This window comes from Mesocricetus auratus, unplaced genomic scaffold (assembly GCF_017639785.1).
Source record: "Mesocricetus auratus isolate SY011 unplaced genomic scaffold, BCM_Maur_2.0 Super-Scaffold_6723, whole genome shotgun sequence".
Taxonomy (NCBI): domain Eukaryota; kingdom Metazoa; phylum Chordata; class Mammalia; order Rodentia; family Cricetidae; genus Mesocricetus; species Mesocricetus auratus.
Genome location: NW_024429183.1, coordinates 11,896,609 through 11,915,880, shown reverse-complemented (window position 1 = coordinate 11,915,880; position 19,272 = coordinate 11,896,609). Strand labels below are relative to the sequence as shown.

The following is a 19,272-nucleotide window of genomic DNA, read 5'->3' as shown; positions in this document are numbered from 1 at the left end:
CCTCCATAAAAAAGAACATGTCTTGTTCACCCTCAACTTCCTACTCAAGCCCTAAAGAAAATGAAGGTAATTTTCATGGAAGTAGTGATTTGGTTTTTGTTTGCTGCTGTTTCCAGCATTCAGAACAATGCCTAGTATGAACTGGCTATAACTTTGTTCAAGACTACGACTGCAGATGGGATGGAGAATTGGCTCAGGAGTTAGAGCACATCTTGCTTTCGCAGAACTGGTTCACAGCATCCCTATTGGACAACTTAACAACTGCACGCAACTCCAGCTCCAGGAGATCCAACATCTCTGACCTCAGAGGGCACCTGTACTATGATGCGCACACACATAGTTAAAAACAAAAATAAATCTTAAAAGACAGCCAGAGTTCTTACACAGAGAACTGCTGTCTCAAAAAACCAAAATGAAACAAACAAAACAAATGTACAAAAACAGAGTCCTAAACATTCATTAGACCAGCAGTGTGGGGGAAAAAACGTAACATTACATAGGTAAAGAGAGAAATGGTTTATTTGGTAATAGGAATAAAAAGAAATTCTTTAAGTCTTCTCTCTTCTGGGGGCTGAACTGCAGTGCCCAGATGGATGGCAGCACAGGAACCCCTTAGAGCAGACCCGCTGGAGTGCAGAGGCCAGAGCTCCATTCATCTCCTAGACTGAGGGGCCGGCTGCTGTGCTCTCTAGGGTTTCAGAGGCCGCTGCAGTTTCCTTCTTGTCTTCAGGCTTCATGGCAGGAAACAGAAGTACTTCCTATAGGAGAGCAAAACATACTTTGAGATTAAGAAGCACCATGAGCGTGGAATAGTAGCACAAGTCTTTAATCTCAGCACCTGGGAGGCAGAGGCAGGCGGATCTCTGTAAGTTCAAGGCCACTCTGGTCTACAGAGAGAGTGCCAGGACAGCCTTCAAAGCTACAGAGAAACTGTATCTCAAAAAACAAAAATGAAAACAAAAAACCCAAAACAAAAGACACAAAGAATTTTTTACAGCTATTCTATTATTGATCTATCTATCTATCTATCTTTTGAGACAGGGTTTCTCTGTCCTGGCACTTGATTTGAGCTGAGATCTGCATGCCTTTTCGTCCCAAGTGCTGAGATTAAAGGTGTGCGCTACTAACCCCTGGTTCTACTGTTCCTTTTGTCTCTGTTATTACAGACCAAATCTAGAGATCTACACACCCTAGCCAAACCACCTGCACAAAACCTCCTAGGACTCCCTGTCAAGAGAATGAATCAACACAGGTTCCAGTAAAATTGACTTTCAGGGCTAGAGGTGGCTCAGCCGTTAAGAGTACTTGCTGTTCTTGCAGAGGACCAAGGTTTAGTTCTGAGCAGCTACCTGGTGGTTTATAGCCATTTGTAAACAAGCAGCTACCTTGTTTTAGGGGATTTGACAATCAGCTTCTGCAGGCACAAGGTACGCTTGTAGTATAAAATAATAATATGCATAATTTTTAAAACTTTATTATTAGATTTTTAAAAAGATTTATTTATTTATTATGTGTACACAGTGTTTTGCTGGTGTGTATGCCTGCACACCAGAAAAGGGCACCAGCTCTCATTACAGATGGTTGTGAGCCACCATGTGGTTGCTGGGAATCGAACTCAGGACCTCTGGAAGTGCAGCCCCTATTACTAGTTTTTTAAAATGTGAACTTCCTCCTAGGCATACATCAACACAATCTGAGTTCTGGAGGTAAAGGCAGGACTATCAGGAGTTCAAGGTACACTACATATGGAGTTCCAAGAGAGCCCTGTTGTGGGATATTTGTACACTGTATGCTGCTGTAACTGGTGTAATAAAACATGAATGGCCAATGGCTAGGCGGGAGGTATGGGCAGGACTTCCAGGTAGAGAGGAAGTAGGGTGGGCAGAATTGAGAGACGAGGTGTCAAGCCATGTGACTAAAGGCAGACGAGCCCAGCTACCTGAGACAGTCTCGACAACAGCAATGATAAATGAGCAACACATGGATTTCCTTCTCTAAAGTAAATAAACAGTTTCACACCTTACACAACTGACTGATACGAGGCAATACATTTGAGAGGACTTAGCATTTCCCTGGATATTAAAGAAAAGCAAACTTTTATTAGTATCCCTCCTGTCTCAAGTCAGAAAAACTAAAATCCTGTAAGGTCAGATACCCTTTAGTCTTCTACTGTAGAGTGGGTTATGGAACTTCTTCAGCGTTTCCTTATTTCCCAGGCGCTCCATGCTCTGCCTCCAGTGCAGTGGAGTTCTGGGGAAGCATGTATTGGGAGGTTTGTGCATACTGTTGTTAAAATGTTTAGGTTTATCCAGTAAGGAGACACAAACTGCGACTCAACGATCCCACGTGGAGTTTATTGGTGGACAGGGAGGGAAAAGTGGGGTGAGAGGTAACCAACCCGTGCAGAGCTGAGAGAGAGAGATAAGAGAGAGAGAATAAGAAAGAGAGAAAGCAAGAGAGAGAGAGAGAGAGAGAGAGAAAGAGAGAAAGAGCAAGAGAGTAAGAGAGCGTAAACAGGCAGGAGTCAGTCCTTTAAAGGGGTCCTTTGCACCTGCCTGGTTCTCACAGAACTCTGGGCTGGCCAGAGTGTTGCCTGAGCGCATCCTGCCAGGTAACAGGGCAGGCCAGAGTAATGCCTGAACCTTTCACATACCTTGATATTGTTGGAATCTGTGAGAAACATGGTGACTCGATCGATGCCCATGCCCCAGCCAGCTGTTGGGGGCAGCCCATATTCCAGGGCAGTACAGAAGTTCTCATCTATGAACATGGCTTCATCATCACCAGCAGCCTTGGCCTAGAATAAATAGAGTCAAGTGTAATAATCCTCTAGCCAGTGGCTCTCAACCTTCCTTAGGCAGCATCCTTTACGCTGCATGGCTTTAATGTAACAGCTCCGCGTGTTGTGGTAACCACCAGTCATAAATTATTTTCATTGCTACTTCAGAACTACAGCTTCGCTACTGTTATAAACTGTAATATAAATATCTGATGTGACCCCAAAGGGGCTGTAACCCACAGGTGGAAAGCTGCTGTTCTAGGTCATTTCAGCATCCATACAGACACATTCAAACTGTCAAAAGAGGTACCAGAGATGCTCCTGGCATTCAAGACTTGCTGGGAACTGATTTCCTAGAAACTCTATGTTAGGACTGACGAAACCTATCTCACGGATGAAAGCCATTTTTAAGTTGAATGTGATTTACATTCCTGTAGTTCCAACACTTGGAACGCTGAGGTAAAAGGACTGACGGGAATTGGAGACTAGTATGGTTTACACAACTAATTCCAGGCCAGCCAGGGCTAAACAATGAAATCTTGTCTCAAAAAGCCAACAGGAGCAGGTATCGTCATTTTATAGAAATAATATACAGTAATTAAAAAACATTTTTATTTTATTTTTTGGTTTTTCGAGACAGGGTTTCTCTGTATTGTTTTGGAGCCTGTCCTGGAACTTGCTCAGTAGGCTTGGTCTCGAACTCACAGAGATCCATCTGCCTCTGCCTCCCGAGTGCTGGGATTAAAGGTGTACGCCACCACTGCCCGGCCCACTTGTAATTCTAGTTCCAGGGGATCTAACTCCCTTTTCTACCCTTCTTTGAGTACTGTGTCCACGTGGTATAGGGATCCACATACTGGCAAAACACCTATATACTCAAAATTGCTTACTCTCCCTCATTACCTTGGCCTGTTCTTCAAACAGCTGCCGCTGCCGCACAGGATCATTCAGCTCAGTATAGGCATTGCAGATTTCTTTCTTCATGACAAACAGCTCAAAGCGTTCAGTTAGACCCTCTTTGGAGCGGTGCCTGGGAACATGAGACCACAGTGGATGAATATTCAGGGCCCTCATAATGTAATACCTGACTCAAAAATTGAAATGTGAAGCCTCTCAGTGCTCAGCACCCACCTATCACCAGAGTGAAGGCGAGAGAGGCCAGAGGGTTTGCAGTTGACTGAAATCAAGCCTTCTGCTTTGCTCTCATACTCTCTCTAGGTGCCTACTTGCTTTGGTCAATCAAGGAGGTATCAGCAAAGGTCTAGCATGTTTGCTTGCTGAGACTTTTTCTTTTCCTTTTTTTCAAGACAAGGTTTCTATTTATTGTTTTGGAGACTGTCCTGAAACTCGCTCTGTAGATCAGGCTGGCCTCGAACTCACAGAGATTCACCTACCTCTGTCTCCCGAGTGCTGGGATTAAAGGCGTGCGCCACCAACAACGCCCGATTTTTTTTTTTTAAAGACTTTTTCTTTTGGAACGCCTGCCCTGTGAACCCAACCACCATGCAGATAAAAGCCAGACTGAGTTATTGTATCAATACATGGTGCAAAAAGACCACTAAGTCAATGCAGAACATCATAAAACTGTCACTTCCCACATTCACTTCTGTTTTTGTTTGTGAACAGCAGTACTGAAGACTGAACCAGGGTCCTGAGCCATGTTAGCTAAATGTTCTGCTGTGTAGGTATAGCCCCAGCAGTCCCAGCCCTACTTGAGGGATTTTTATGCAGCAACAAAATGTATATTACCATTTGGCCAGAGGGCTCATAATCTGTGGGTGATCGCAGATGAAGGTAGGATTGATGCACGTCACTTCAAGGAACTCACCAACAAGCTTAGTGAGAAAACAAAGCACAACTAGTTATGGTATATGAATATCACTCTGACAGCCCCGGCCCAAAGGAAGGCCTTAGGTCTGTCGCAGATGGGACAGAGTATTAACTAAGTTAATAGACATGAACTTCTGGGCACAGAGCATATGACAGCTCAAAGTTTCTTTTTGCTTGGGTTTCATGGGCTGGAGAGTGAAGCAGCCTCTTCCCAGGTCTTGACTTGCTAGGTGAGTACTCTACCACTGAGCTACATTTCCCAACTCCAGTTCAAAGTTTCTTAATTCTGTTCCTCTGTAAGATATTCCTGTGAAGCTACAGGAAAGAATTCTCTCGGTGGGACCCATTTCCTAGGGTTCAGGGAACTGGTCAGCACTGGATGAGCACAAGTGTGGCATCTCACCTTATCAAGGAGCCTGGCTGTGGTCCGAGGTAGGGGGCATTCAACAGCTTTTGCAACACAAATATCATCAAGAATTTTTCGAGTTTCTGTGACAGAAATGTACAAGTTAGGACAGGGAACATCACTGTGGTCTAGGGAAATGTCTACAAATACAACATGTGGGACATTTCAGCTCTGACCCAACAAATTCAGAGCTGACAGGAAGGAAGGCCACACAGTGGAGTGTAGTATTTTACCTTCAGTTTCAAAGAGGCTGGTTTCTGGCAGCTTCACGCCCAGGGCTTTCTCAAGCTCTTCTACCATGCTGATTCTTCGGAAAGGTGGGGTGAAGTCAATCTCATAGGCTTGGCCTTCTGGCCCATCTGGGTGGTAGGTGATCTTGTAACTGCCTGTAATGCTTTTCACCATCCCTGGGAGAAAAAGCAGTCATCTCATGGACTGAAAGCAGGAAGCTCTCCTCTGAAAGCAGCAGACATGAGCTGCAGACAGGACTCACCTGACAGCATCTTCTCTGTAATCTCCATGAGGTCATGATAGTCTGCATAGGCCATGTAGAACTCACAAGTGGTGAACTCAGGGTTGTGAGTCAAATCAATTCCTTCGTTCCGGAACTGGCGCCCAATTTCATAAACTCGGTCAATGCCACCAACCACCAGCATCTACCAAAAACACAGGGCCACAGTCCTGTTAATGGTCCCGATAAGCTCCTGTACACTAAGTGATTTTCATAGCTAGTACCCTGATGTCTTTAGACTCCTGTAGTAGACATCATTTGGGCTTTATTTGGCTGTGCAGGACTCCTGAGTCTCTAATGTCTTTGTTATTTCCTATTTGATGATCTGAGTTGCTCCAAAGCCTCTTCTGGGGTTAGGCTACAGGCAAGTGACTCTGCTCCACCGGCCAAACACACTAGTGTCATATTATAGAAGCCACTAAAAGAAGGCATAGGTATTACACAGAATTCATTCTGGTGAAGAGGACCAGAGGTGGCCATCTTTCGAGCAGGCTACAGAGATCCCAGTGCAGCGACTTATGCCTAGTAGTAGGCAGTATGTCCTGTGACAACAGCCCAGTGACAGGAGCTGGCATCATTCTTGGTCTTGGTTTCACGCATGATTCTGTGACTGTCAAGGTAACTGTGGCTTCCTACCACAGAAAGTTTGATCTTGCTTTAATATCTGCAACTAAGAATCCTGGATGACAGCCTTTAGTATTTACACTGCTATTTTGAAGAGATTTATTTTTAATTTCTTGAAAGTCAAAACCAACAAGTCCTCCTCCTTCTATAGGGCCAGCCTATAGAATTCACTATGTACACCAGGCTGGCTTCAAAACTCACAGGATCCGTCTGCCTCTGTCTCCCAAATGCTGGCATTAAAGGTGTTTGCTGCCATGCCGGGCCAGTTTTTGAAGAAAAACAAAACAATACAACTAAAACTAGATCTAATCCAAGGAAGACTAAAACTAAAGCTCTTAGGGGAACCGAAGAAGAAATGTGTGTACACTCCTCAGCTGCTCACAAGGGGATTCTGCAAGAATCACAACCAACAACCTGAAGAAGCACCACACTGTCCTGGCTGCTCTGTCTTTGATGTTCTTGATTTCTCATTGTACAAAGTTAGCCAGAAACTTCCGGCCTCCTGCTACTGGAAGGAAATGGAGTATATGATTAGTGAGTACCTTATGGTAGAGTTCTGGAGCAATTCTCATGTATAAGTTCATGTCCAGCTCATTGTGGTAGGTGATGAAAGGCTTGGCCACAGCTCCTCCTGGAATGATGTTCATCATGGGAGTTTCAATCTATAACAGACAGACACAAACAGTTCTCAGATAACCAGAGGCCTTGAGGACAGTTCATTCTTTATATGTAACATAGTCTAGGCCTGTCATATGCCAAAGTAAAACTTCATAATGTGCTTGACAAAGAACAGCCTGCTTGACTTTCTAGAACTGCATTGCTATTTTTATTAGTAACACAGCATCGATGACAGGTGGTGGTGCACGCCTCTAATCCAAGCACTCGGGAGGCAGAGGCAGTCAGATCTCCAAGTTCAAGGCCAGCCTAGTCTACATAGTGAGTTCCAGGACGGACAGGGCTGAAAAACAGACATATAGAATAAATGTTATATATAGAAATTCGAATTAAAAATATTAGCCCATATGTATGATATTCACTGAAACATTACAAAAAGAGAACCAGAAATAATCCAAAATATCAATACAGGAAACAAGTATACTCTTTAAGAAGCAGTACAGGGGACTGGAGAGATGATTCAGAGGTTAAGAGCACTGGCTGCTCTTCCAGAGGTCCTGAGTTCAATTCCCAACAACCACATGGTGGCTCATAACCATCTATAATGAGATCTGGTGCCCTCTTGTGGCCTGCAAGATACACACAGACAGAACAGTGTGTGCATAATAAATAATCTTTTTTTTCACCCTGTATTATTTGGTGGTGATGGTGAATAAATAAAAAAATCTTTAAAAAAGAAAAACAAACAGTAGAGCGTTGGAGAGATGATGAGCGGTTAAGAGCACATACTGCTCTTGCAGAGGACTCATGTCAGGTAGCTCATAACCAGCTATAATTGCAGCTTTATGGGGATCCCAGTCCTCTGGCCTCCAAAGGCACTGGTACTTACACACAGATAATACCCACAATTAAAAAAAAACACCAGCCCAAGAGTTATAGAGGACATTGGGCATCTTCCTTTATCCTTTGTACACAGATGTATACACCTGCACACATATGTGCATATACAATACACAGACACATACACACACGCACCATAAAAACAATGACAAAAAACAAAAGAAATACCTGTGTGACTACAGAATATATCAAAAAGCACTACACATCACAGTACACACAGCATGATTACAATTTGTATAATAAAATAAAACTCCAAAACATTTACATGTAGCAAGCATACGATATGTATGCAGTATATTTGTGTGTGCATATATGTGCATAGTAAATAGTGAGGGAGGGCATTTATTAGATTTTAATTTAGGAGGGGAAGTCATGTAAAAAAAGCACAGTGCTGTCAGTTTTGTTTGTATTTATTTTTTTCTTACCCGAGTCTGTGCACTACATGTACCATACAACTAAAAGGGGTAGGTGTGTGTGTGTGTGTGATAGCCTTACTATGTAGACCAGGCTGGACTTGAATTCAGAGATCAGCCTGCCTCTGGCTCCCATGCTAGGATTAAAGGGGTACACTACCACAACTAACTTCTAAAGAATTTTAGGGGGGCAGGAGATTGGGTTGAGACAGATCTCACTATGTATCTCTGGCTGGCCTTGAGCTCAGAAATATGCATGCCTATGCCTCCTAAGTGCTTGTATTAAGGGTGTGTCACCATACCTGGCTTCTAGAGACTATTTTTATTGAAAACAGCATCATTAGCACATGGGTTTAGGAAGCACTAAACAAGATGGAACAAAGATACTTGCTAAGGCAGTGTTTGCCTAAGGCATGAAGGACAAGGCAGGATGTGCTGTGTAGAAGAAAGATGGACAGTGAGAGACAAGCATCACAAGGCAGGCACCATCCCAGGTAAAAACCCTTGGCCCTTGGTTACCTCTAGAAATCCCAGCTCATCCAAGAAGCTTCTTATGTATGTGATGATCTTAGAGCGGACAATAAATTTCTGCCTCACAAAGTCATTCAATATCAAGTCCAAGTACCTCTGACGATACCTTGTCTCCTACACCAGAAGCAGCAGTTAGAATCAGTTTTATGTGACAGCGTGATACAACAGTGGCATGCATCTTAGGGAACAGCCCGCACAACTGCGGAACTCACCTTGTCTCTGAGGCCAAAGTGAAGATGTGGCAACATGTGCAAGCAGGGAGACAAGAGTGTGATTTCATAGGGGATGATGCTCAGCTCACCCTTCTTGGTCTTCCCAGGATTCCCCTGGACCCCAATTATATCTCCCCGCCGCAGTTTGTTATTGATACGAACAAATTCTTCCTCTGATTTGTAATTCCTGAGTGAAAGGAAAAGTAACTTAGGGCACAGTTCTTCAGATTAAAACAGACTACTGGCTTACTCAGGAGACCCTCACTAACTGTTACTATGAGCCCAAGAGGAGTCCCTGCATCTGGGACAACTGCTGGATTCTTTTTATGCTTACTGTCCTATGCGTAAGAACAGTCATTCATTTGTAGGCCTTCTCACCTTGTACTCAACCCTACCCAGCCATGTCCTATTCCTTGCTACCTTAACTCTAAACAGCAACGGGAAAAGAGGATCACACTGGCTTGTGTCTTTAACTGTCCTCTGTTACTCTTCTTTAACTGGCTATTTCTATGTACCTTGAGTTGGCCATAACTTGTAACTTGACCCCCTCTCCTCGAAGGTCATAGAAGATAAGCTTTCCCCCAGACGCTCTCTTGGCATGGATCCGACCTAGAAAGAAAACAGCAAAGATCCGGATGGAATGAGATTCTTTAAGCTCCCTGAGCAATACCAATCACAACAATCTGAATGTGACTGAGGTCTATGCTCTCCCCTCTTCTTCATGTCAGTGATTTTCATTAAACCAGTCAGGTTGTACAGGAAGATCTCATTTAAAGACGGGCAGTGGTAGTGACAACACCTCAGCATGCCAGGGTGGTGACAGGAATTTGAACCCAAGATCCCACATAAAAAGCAGGATTTGGTGGCTCAATGGGAGGCAGCAGAGGTAGGAGTCAGGTGGCTTATAGTACACAGTACAGTGAGGAAACAAGGGAGACCCTGTCTCAAACAGGGAGGGAAGGAAGGAAAGAAGGAAGGAAAGAAGGAAGGAAGGAAGGAACTCTAGAAAAGGTATTCTCTAACTCTATGAGACAAAATAAATGTATTTTTAAAAAATGACAAAATCACAATTAAAGAACTGACAATCTACCATCTTCAAAAGAAATCCAAATCAAGAAGCAAAAAACAAAACAAACAAACAAACAAAAAACCCTAAAACCTAAAATTATATCCAAGAAAAATACCTGAAGTAAGAAGGGGGTGAATGCAAGGAGAATGCTGGGGAGGCGGAGCACCTGGGTTTGGTTCCCAGTACCCAAACGATGGTTTACAACCATCTGTAGCTCAGTTCCAAGTGAACTAACTCCCTCTTCTGACCTCTGCAGGCACCAGGCATGCACATAGTGCCCACACACATATGTAGGCAAAACATTCATAAGGGTTCAAAGCTAGCCTGAGCTACATCAGACCCCATTTCAAAAACCAAAAAACATAGTATCGTAGCCTAAAGAGACAGAAAGCTTAGATTACAAAGTGTCTGCCTTACAACCATGAGGACCTAATTCAATACTTAGAAATCACATGAGAGGAGGGAAGGGTACACTGGAGAGATGCTCAGCAGTTACAAAGACTCATTGCTCTTCCAGGACCTGAGTTCGGTTCTCAGCACCCATACTGGGTGGTTCATGACTGCCTGTATCTCAGCTGCAGGGGATCTGACACTCTGTTTTAGGTTCTGTGGGCATCTGCACACATAGTGACATACACACACATAAAAAGTAAATCTTAAGAATAATTTAAAAAATACTAGGTGTGGCACTCACTTGTAGTCCCAGTGCTGAGGAGCTGGACAGTCAGCCAGTACTTAGCCTACTCAACAAACTTTAGGCTAGTGAAAGGTCTTATCAAGAAAATGAGGACAGCCCCTGAGCCTGAGGAACGACACTGGAAGTTGTCCCTGACCTCTACATGCATCTGCGCACTTGAGTTGAACACATGAACACACACACACACACGTTAGAAAAATCAATGGGCCTTTGACATTTTGCTATAGCAAAGGTTCTACCTCTGTGGTAGGATTATAGGTAATTTTTCTTCCCTTTTTATTTTCTGTGAATGTCCTACATATTCTCCAACTAGTATTTTTACTATTTTGGGAAGAAGGCAAGAAAAAGACATTAAAAAAATCTCAAAAATCCATAGACAATATTCTAGAATGTCTGAGAGTAGAGACAAAAAACGAAATGCCTTGGGGGAGAAGAGGAATTCTTTTAGGATTATAAGCTAGCAGCAGTATCCAGCCAGAGGTCCCTCAGAGATTATCCCTTCCATCACTTTATCTGGGATGCAGCCCATGGCTCTGCTTCCTGTGAGTAGATATGAAGGTACTGTCTGTCTCCAGTAAAGCAGCTTCAACACCAACCGGGGACAGTGTGGCAGGGGCATCCAAGTTCAAGGTCAGTCTAGGGTGCACAGCAAGATCCTAACGCTAAAAAAGCAAAAGGGGCAGAGGGAACAAGACCAGCCAAAGCCTTCCTTTGTGCTAGAAAAGAAGCTGTCTGTCCTGAGATGAGAACAGCCAGTGATCTCCCTACCTGCCACTTTTAAGGTGATGTCAGTCAGGTGGTCCCCGGGCTGCAGGTGACTGTACTCTTGGATGAACTGAGTGAGTGAGATGTCCACATGGAACTTGTGTGGGTACGGGTCCTCCCCACTGACCTTCAGCTGGTGGACTGCTTGACTACGGATCTTGTAGTATTGCTGTTAAATAAAGAGAAGCAGTTCTCAGAAGCGGAACACGGTAGGTTGTGTCACCTCTTGCTGAGTACTGTATTCATGACTTTCCCTGTGACAGAATACCTTACAGAACAAGTCAAGGGAGGAAGGAGGTGTTATTCTAGTTGAAGAAGATATGGTTAGCAAAGAAGGCATGGCAGCTGGAGTAGCTTGTTCAGGCCATCAGAGACTTTTGGAACAACTTCATCTCTGTGCATCAAGCAAGAGAGACAAGAAGGTCGGGACGAATGGGGCTGAACCATAACCCATGAAGACCCACCATCAGAGACCACCTCCTCCAGTAGGCTCCACCTCCTCAAGCTTCCACAACCTTCAAACCTTCCAAAGCAGCAGCACATCTGGGGTCTAGAGGACATGTAGGCCTGCAGGAGGCACAATTGTAACCCTAACCAAGTCCCGCGCACCCCTGAAATAGGACTGACTATGGGATAGGATTTGCATGAAAAATATGTAGAGCCACAGAATAAATGCAAATGATAAGGTTCAACAGAATGAAAAAAAGTGGGGTTCATCTAACATAATAAAAGCTAATTGCCACAGGTAGTCTTTTTTGAGGACTGCATTTCCTAATAGAGTCGCTTTCTTAATTACTCTCTGGTCACACAGTGGCCTCTTTGCTTAGGCAGGCTCATGGAACTTATATGGTACAAATATGGAGTATTCTACCACAGGGGTTGGCAATCCTTCTTTTAGAACACACACACACACACACACATTTTCAATGTATGAGTGGTCTATCTGCAAGTACAACTTTATGCCAGAAGAGGGCATCAGATCCCACTACAGATGGTTGTGAGCTACCATGTGGTTCCTGGAAATTAAACTTAGGACCCCAGGAAGAACAGCCAGTGCTCTTAACCATTGAGCCATTTTTCCAGCTTCCTATAAAATTTACTTTTAATCATGTGTATGTATGTGTATCTATGTGCACACACTTGCTGATGCTTGTGGAGGCCAGGGAGGAAGTTGGATCCTCTGAGCTGGAGCAACAGGTGGTTGTAGCAACCTGATGTGGTCATCCTCTGGAACAGCAGGATACACTCTTAACTGATGAGACATCTCTTCAGTGCTAACAACCTTGTTTTTGATGCAACTTTCTAATTCTACTGTTTTTAAATAGTTATTTATTATTTTTATTTCATGTGCATTGATGTTTTTGCCTGCATGTATGTCTGTATGAGGGTGCTGGATCCTCTAGAACTGGAGTTATAGACAGTTGTGAGCTGCCATGTGGATGCTGGGAATTGAACCCAGGTCCTCTGGAAGAGCAGCCAAAGCTCTTAACCAATGAGCCATTCCTCCAGTCCCAGCTCTACTGTTAATAGTGGAAAATCAGCCCCAGAGTGTTACAAATGGGCATGACTGTGTTTATGTACAAAACCAGGAAGGGAGGATGAAGTGAGGGAGTGGAGAGCTGGATTTGGCAGGAGGCATGGATTTTGCCAACTAATATATGCTCTAGTCTATCCCGAGGGAAGATACCTCCTCTGATGTTGCAACAGGCTCAGCTACTTCCAAGAAGATATTAAATAGTTACTCAGGAGTATTGGCCTCTCCAAATTGTCTGTTTGGAGTTGATATTAAAAATCTAGGGTCCAGCCGGGCGTTGGTGGCGCACGCCTTTAATCCCAGCACTTGGGAGGCAGAGGCAGGCGGATCACTGTGAGTTCGAGACCAGCCTGGTCTGCCGAGCGAGTTCCAAGACAGCCTCCAAAGCCACAGAGAAACCCTGTCTCGAAAAACAAAAAAAAACCAAACAAACAAAAAAAATATCTAGGGTCCATGCCTTTAATCAATTAAAAGGGCAGACACTACCCTCACCAATCCAGGGGCAGTGACCCTTGCTGGTTCAAGTTCTTATTTGTCTTGTTAGTTACTCGGTCTCTCCTGTGTGGAGTCACTGCAGTGGCCCAGGGGCACTCACGTTTGGGTCCAGAGTCTCCTCCTCAGCACCCACGCCATTGTTAGCAGCATGGTTGGCGGCGGCGGCAGCAGCAGCAGCCTGGCTTTGCTGTTTCTCACTGAGCTCTTTCTGCTTGGCCTCTTTCTCTGCCACTTTCTTCTCAGCTTTCAGACGTCTCTTTAGCTCACTGTTGGGAAGATGACAGCACCCAATGTGAAAGTTGCCCAAGGAGCCCTCTGTCAGAAGCTCCACTGTCACTTTTCAAAAGATTCTACAGCCTGTGGGAAATGTTTCTGCTCAGTTCCACACCCTTATATAATGTCACTTCCCAATGCTAACCTGTTAGTCACTAAACTTAGGTATGTGAGCAAGACAAAACAAACACCTGGCCAGGTGGTGGCCCACGCCTTTAATCCCAGCACTCAGGAGGCAGAGGCAGGTGATCTCTGTGAGTTTGAGGCCAGCCTGGGCTACAGAGTAGCTAAGGCTACAGAGAAAACCCGTCTTGAAAAGAAAAACGAACAAAGAGAAAACCTAAGCTTTGAACAAAGATGGGACAGGTCATTTCTAGCCTCAGCTTGGTGCCTGAAACTAAGTAGAACCCAGATGCATAAGGGTGAAGAGGCCTGGATGTAACAATTAAAGGTTAGTCCTGGAACAGAGATTTCCCAAAAAGTCTTCAGGATAAACTTTTCTGACACTAGAAACTTCATCTTGGTAGTCTGGTGTCCCTGGAAGAAGATGAAGTCCCCAGTCTCCAGCCCTGTCAGCCCACAGCTGTCCCAGAGAAGGGAGCTTGGCTGTGGAGAGAGAGCTGGTCTTCCTAGCTTGAGGAGATTCCCTAGTAACAATTTCATCCAGAGCAGCTGTCAAAGACTGGTCTGGGCCTGGCGTTGGTGGTGCATGCCTTTAATCCCAGCACTTGGGAGGCAGAGGCAGGTGGATCTCTGTGAGTTTGAGGCCAGCCTGGTCTACAGAGCCAGTTCCAGGATAGCCTCCAAAACAATACAGAGAAACCTTGTCTTGAAAAACAAAAAACAAAAACAAACAAAAGACTGATCTGGAGACTGGGGGTCATCTGCAGCTATATAGTGAATCTGAGGCCAGCCTGAGACCCAGCCCAAAATAAAGCAAAACAAAACACTGCTCTGACTTTCAAACCAAATGGGATACTATACAAAGCAGCATTATTGTGCTGTGTTTGCAATCAAACTGCCTCTCCCTAAATTCTAAAACACTAGCCAGTTGAGTGGCCTTGAGCAAATGACCCCTTATCATCTAGGAAAAGGAAATAAGATGTCCTCTCACCAGCTGTTGAGGACTGAGATGTTAAAAAGGGATCATCTGGTCCCAGAGCTTAGCTAGCACTCAAAAGTGAACTCTGGAATCTTTTACTACTTAACTCCAGGACAGAAACCAGACAAATGTGGATGTATTTCTCATCAAGTCTCTCATTATCTAAACTTCATACATGTTACGTGAAACTCAAAAACCAAAACAATGGGGGAAACTCTGTGACCTTATGATCTGAACCTCTTATCTTAATCCAGGAAAAACATACAAACAAACTTATTTGGATAGACAAGAACATCTTCATTATTCAAAGAGAATTCATGGATCATTCTTCCCAACTGATAACTCTTTAATAGTGATTCATGTTAAAAGATTCTAAGCCATGCTTGCATATATCTGGCTTCATTTTTTTGTTGTCTTGTTCTTCCAGATAGAGTTTCTCTGTGTAGCTTTGACTGACCTGGAACTTTGTAGATCAGGATGGCCTTGCACTCACAGAGTTCTGCATGCCTCTGCTTCCCAAGTGCTGGGATCAAAGGTCTGCACCAGTATGGCCAGGTGTCTAACACTAAATACCCCCAAGCTCCTTTTTTATTTTAAAATGGGATTGCTAAATTGTTTAATTGGACTTGAACTTGCACCCTTCAACCTTGGCCTCCTGAGTTCTTGGTATTATAGATATGCAACATTGTTCTTTGCTGTATCCTTCACTTTCAATATGGATTTAGTGAAATTAAAAAAAGAGAGAGAGAGAGAGAGAACTTGGGAGTCAGGTGGTGGCAGCAGCAAACATCTTTGATCCTAGTACTAGGGAAGCAGAGGCAGGCGGATTTCTCAGTTTGAGGCCAGCTTTGGTCCACAACAGCCAGGATTACACAGAGAAATCCTGTTCTGGGAGAGAGGGGAAAGAACTTGTAAGTGCAAAGTAATTGTGATGGTTTCAAAATAGATAACTATTTCTAGATACAATATGTCTTGTAAGTTGTTTTCTTTCTAACAATCTGCTAAGTCTATCATTCTGTAATTCATTGAACAAGGCTCCCCTCCCCCAATACTAAGACAAATCTGTTTTCTACTTCACTCAGATTTTGCTCTTGTAGATTCTAAGGACAGCCCCAAAAGACCCTAATGGTAGCATCAAAACTAGGACAAAGTTGATAAACAAACCCCAGAAAGAAAAGGGAGAAAAACTAGCATTGGAAATCCCTTATTTAAGGTAGGGTGATGTAGCACATGCCTCTAATCCTGTAATGGGAATAAAAAGCAGAAAGACCTTTGGTTTAAGGCCAGCATTCATTACACAGTGAGTTTAAGGACAGCCTGTCTATATAATAAAAAGAAAAAGAAAGAAGGGACTACAAGGAGAGGGGCTCTGAACCTGTGAAGTAGGAAGGGATTCTTGGCTTGGGCAATAGAGCTCTGTTTCCTTAACATGTCCAAAGACTTAGTCAGCTATAGACATCTAAGGAAAGATTCTGCTCCCAGAGCAATAAAGAAGGTAATGGCACCAACCTTCTTCTATCAGAAAGTGGCTTGTCCTTGTGGAGCGTTGTGAAAGGAGCCAGTTGACCCAGTCGAAGTTCCCTCTGACCCCATTCTGCCCACGAGGTTTGGCGCAGGGACCCCCTAACAAGCCTGACAGCAGCTTGCATCAACATGGCACCCTGGAACTAATGATTACCACCACCTAGCAGGAAACAGAGATGTGTAGTCAGAGGGGACAAACAGTACACACCCACTCCACCTGCACTCCTGAGGAGGGAGCCACGATTTGCACTAATGTCCAGTGTCCCTCTGCACTTCAGGCCCTCCTGACTGACATCTGCAGTGCTCTCAGTCCTGACTATGGAAAACAGAAAACTTCTGTCTGGGACTAAAATCTCAAAGGCAAGCCAATAACAGCTTCTATTCAAAAATGCTGACAACACCCTAAAGTAGAAGGCGAAATGTGGGGATCAGAAGGGTGGTTTCTCCCCCTAGGATGGAATACTGGCTACCGGAGGACAACGAAAACAAGAAATGCAAATTTTAGACAGTCCCAGTGACTTGGCAGGTCGAGAAGGATCATTTTAGCCTGTTTGAGAACAGCCTGGCAAATAGTGAAACCGCATCCCAGAAAATAAATAGACCACACAAACACTAGCTACATGAAAGCATCTCCAAGTCAAAGAAAAGATCGGTGTGCACAGTTTTAGAACAAAGAGGAAAGAAAGGATAGGTCCTTACCACGTTTATGTATCATTAACACTAGATGGCATCAGATCTATCAGGACCACACTCTGTGTTTAAATAATTTGAAGAGGAATCTTTCATTTGACAATGAATGATTTGAGCAGATAGCCCATCAATATTTAACTTTGGGGACAATATCAGGCATAAAATGGTCCTCAGTCAAGGTTTCAGATCAAGAAATTCCAAACAATTAAGGAAAAAGAGGGAATGTTAATCACAAAAAATTATTTTAACCTATAATTCCAGGAACATACATCAAAATTGGTTTATTTTGCTAGGTGGTTGTGGCAGAGGCAGGCTTATCTTGAGTTTGAGGCCAACCTGGTCTACAGAGTTCCAGGACACTCAGAGAAACCCTATCTCAAAAAAAAAAAAATCCCCCCTAAACAAACAAAACCATCTGATTTATTTTAGACAATTGAGAATCACAAGCTTGACACAGACATCAATTTGGACTTGTGTTCCGGTGCTTCACAACGGTGCTAGGAGATACATCAGGAACATACACTTTTTATGAGGGCCCTGTGCATGGAAGCAGGCATTTTACCACTAAGCCACCCTCCCAACCCCTAGGAACACACATTTTTACATAAAAATGATCACCCAGGGCATAGTTTGTGAATTTGAAAAGTGGACACTAATATTTCTCTTGCATGACTACTACTGAGATTAGAGTTTATATAGTGTCAGCATGGTGTTTAACAGGTAAATGTGTCCCCAAACACGAGGAAAAGACATTTGAAAAGGGCTGTAAGGCTTTCTTCATTTACCTCAAAACTGAGGTACTTTCATTGATTGCCCAAAATTTCAACTAGGATTTAATAAGCCCCACCCAACTTCCTCTAAGGAATCCATCAAATCACTCTCAACAGCCTATTAGGGAGCTAGCCACATATTTAAACATTTCCCTTGAAAGCCAAACCTTGCTGTAAAAGGAAAAAATCAGTTCTTACCTAGAATGTCTCTAGTATTTCCCTCCGGGCTCAACAAGAGGGTTGACAGTGCACTAACTAAAGCAGCTACGGTGTGTAATAGTTTCTGTCCTACAGTTATGGAGGGCACTTACTTCCAGGCAGACAGTCAAGCTCTGCGGTACAAGGGAGGAACTCTGGACTAGAGAAAGTGTAGTATTTAGACTCTACAAACAGCCAGTTAAAGGGAGGTTGATCTGTCTGCCCATATTCACCTACACAACTCTCAGATCTGGAGTGGTTTATGAAGACACATCATCCATCAGTGCAAAGGGGAGCCTGGTGTATATCCCGCTGAATAGGACCATTTGCTCCTCTGCCTCCGATCCTTTGAGAGACTCCTATGAGTAGGTGCACCATAGTTTCAGAATGGACCCCCTTTTGACAAATAAGGTGCAGAATACCTTAGATAGGCAAGAAAAAAAAATTAAGGTTCTTGCAACAGGAGTTCCCGCAGAGCACTGCAGCTGGTCTGAGTCCTGTTGGAAGCATGTGAATCTTTACTTGGTGCTTCCCGAAAGGTTCAGGGCCTACGCAAAACTTGGTTGTGGGAGGACACAAAAAACCGAGATGTCCTGGGACTGGGACATTTGGCTTTGGCAGTTGTCTCTTTGGGGAGCTTCCGATAAGAGGCTGCGGAAATTGACCTGCTAGGGTTAAATTGTATAACAATAAAAGCCTTTTGAAAGGAGCTATAGTCAGTTCACCAGAAGCTGACTCCCCACGGCCGCCTCGTTTCTTCCACCGACCCGCGCAAACCGAACAGCCGACATAACAGGTTCTTCTTTGAAGAGCTAAGATATCTGGCCATTTTCTAATCTATCCATTGGGGGAGTGGCTCAATTAAAAAAAACACGCAAAAAGCATTTCTTAAAAGGCAGAGGAAAAGTTAGTTTCGCTTTTCCTTCCTGACTTCTCCCAGTGTCTGTGCCGGCTTCCGCTCCTCAAGTTCGTCCCTGTCGCTGGGACCGGGGAACCCACCAGCCAGGCCGGGTGACCGCAGGGCACCCGGGAGGCTGCGGTTTCCAGGGCGCTGCATGTCCGCCCCAACATGTGCTCACCACCCGGAGAGGGCAGAGAGGCCCCAGGCACAGTCGCCTTGGGGAAAAGACGCCACTGCGGCAGGGACACTTAACGACCTCCAGCGACACTTACTTCTTGCTTAGTTTCGGCTCGCCATCCACTTTTACTTCACTGTCCTGCAGCGTGGCCATCTTCTCCCACCGCCCGTCCTGGGGGGAAAAAAAAGTGACCAGCGTAGAACTAGAACTTCCAGGTCAGGGCCCGAAGTCCCGCCTCTTCCGGGGAGGAGGGCT

The 19,272-nt window shown here is 44.3% G+C and overlaps 1 protein-coding gene across 2 annotated transcripts; it reads right to left on the bottom strand.

The window, feature by feature from the left end:
- Positions 1 to 501: 501 nt before the first annotated feature.
- Kars1 (lysyl-tRNA synthetase 1) lies at positions 502 to 19,267 on the bottom strand. Of its 2 annotated transcripts, XM_040736575.1 has the most exons (15): positions 19,112 to 19,260; positions 16,266 to 16,440; positions 13,482 to 13,647; positions 11,356 to 11,521; positions 9,337 to 9,430; positions 8,822 to 9,008; positions 8,598 to 8,723; positions 6,693 to 6,812; positions 5,509 to 5,671; positions 5,249 to 5,422; positions 5,013 to 5,098; positions 4,529 to 4,614; positions 3,683 to 3,809; positions 2,654 to 2,797; positions 502 to 758 (listed from the first exon to the last, which is right to left on the bottom strand). In XM_040736575.1, exons 2-15 carry the CDS (start codon positions 16,409 to 16,411, stop codon positions 660 to 662), a joined length of 1,884 nt encoding a protein of 627 aa, XP_040592509.1. In that variant the 5' UTR covers positions 16,412 to 16,440; positions 19,112 to 19,260; the 3' UTR covers positions 502 to 659. The 2 variants fall into 2 exon arrangements, with proteins under 2 accessions (XP_040592509.1, XP_040592515.1); XM_040736581.1 differs by lacking the exon at positions 16,266 to 16,440 and having other exon boundaries at positions 19,112 to 19,267.
- Positions 19,268 to 19,272: the final 5 nt, after the last annotated feature.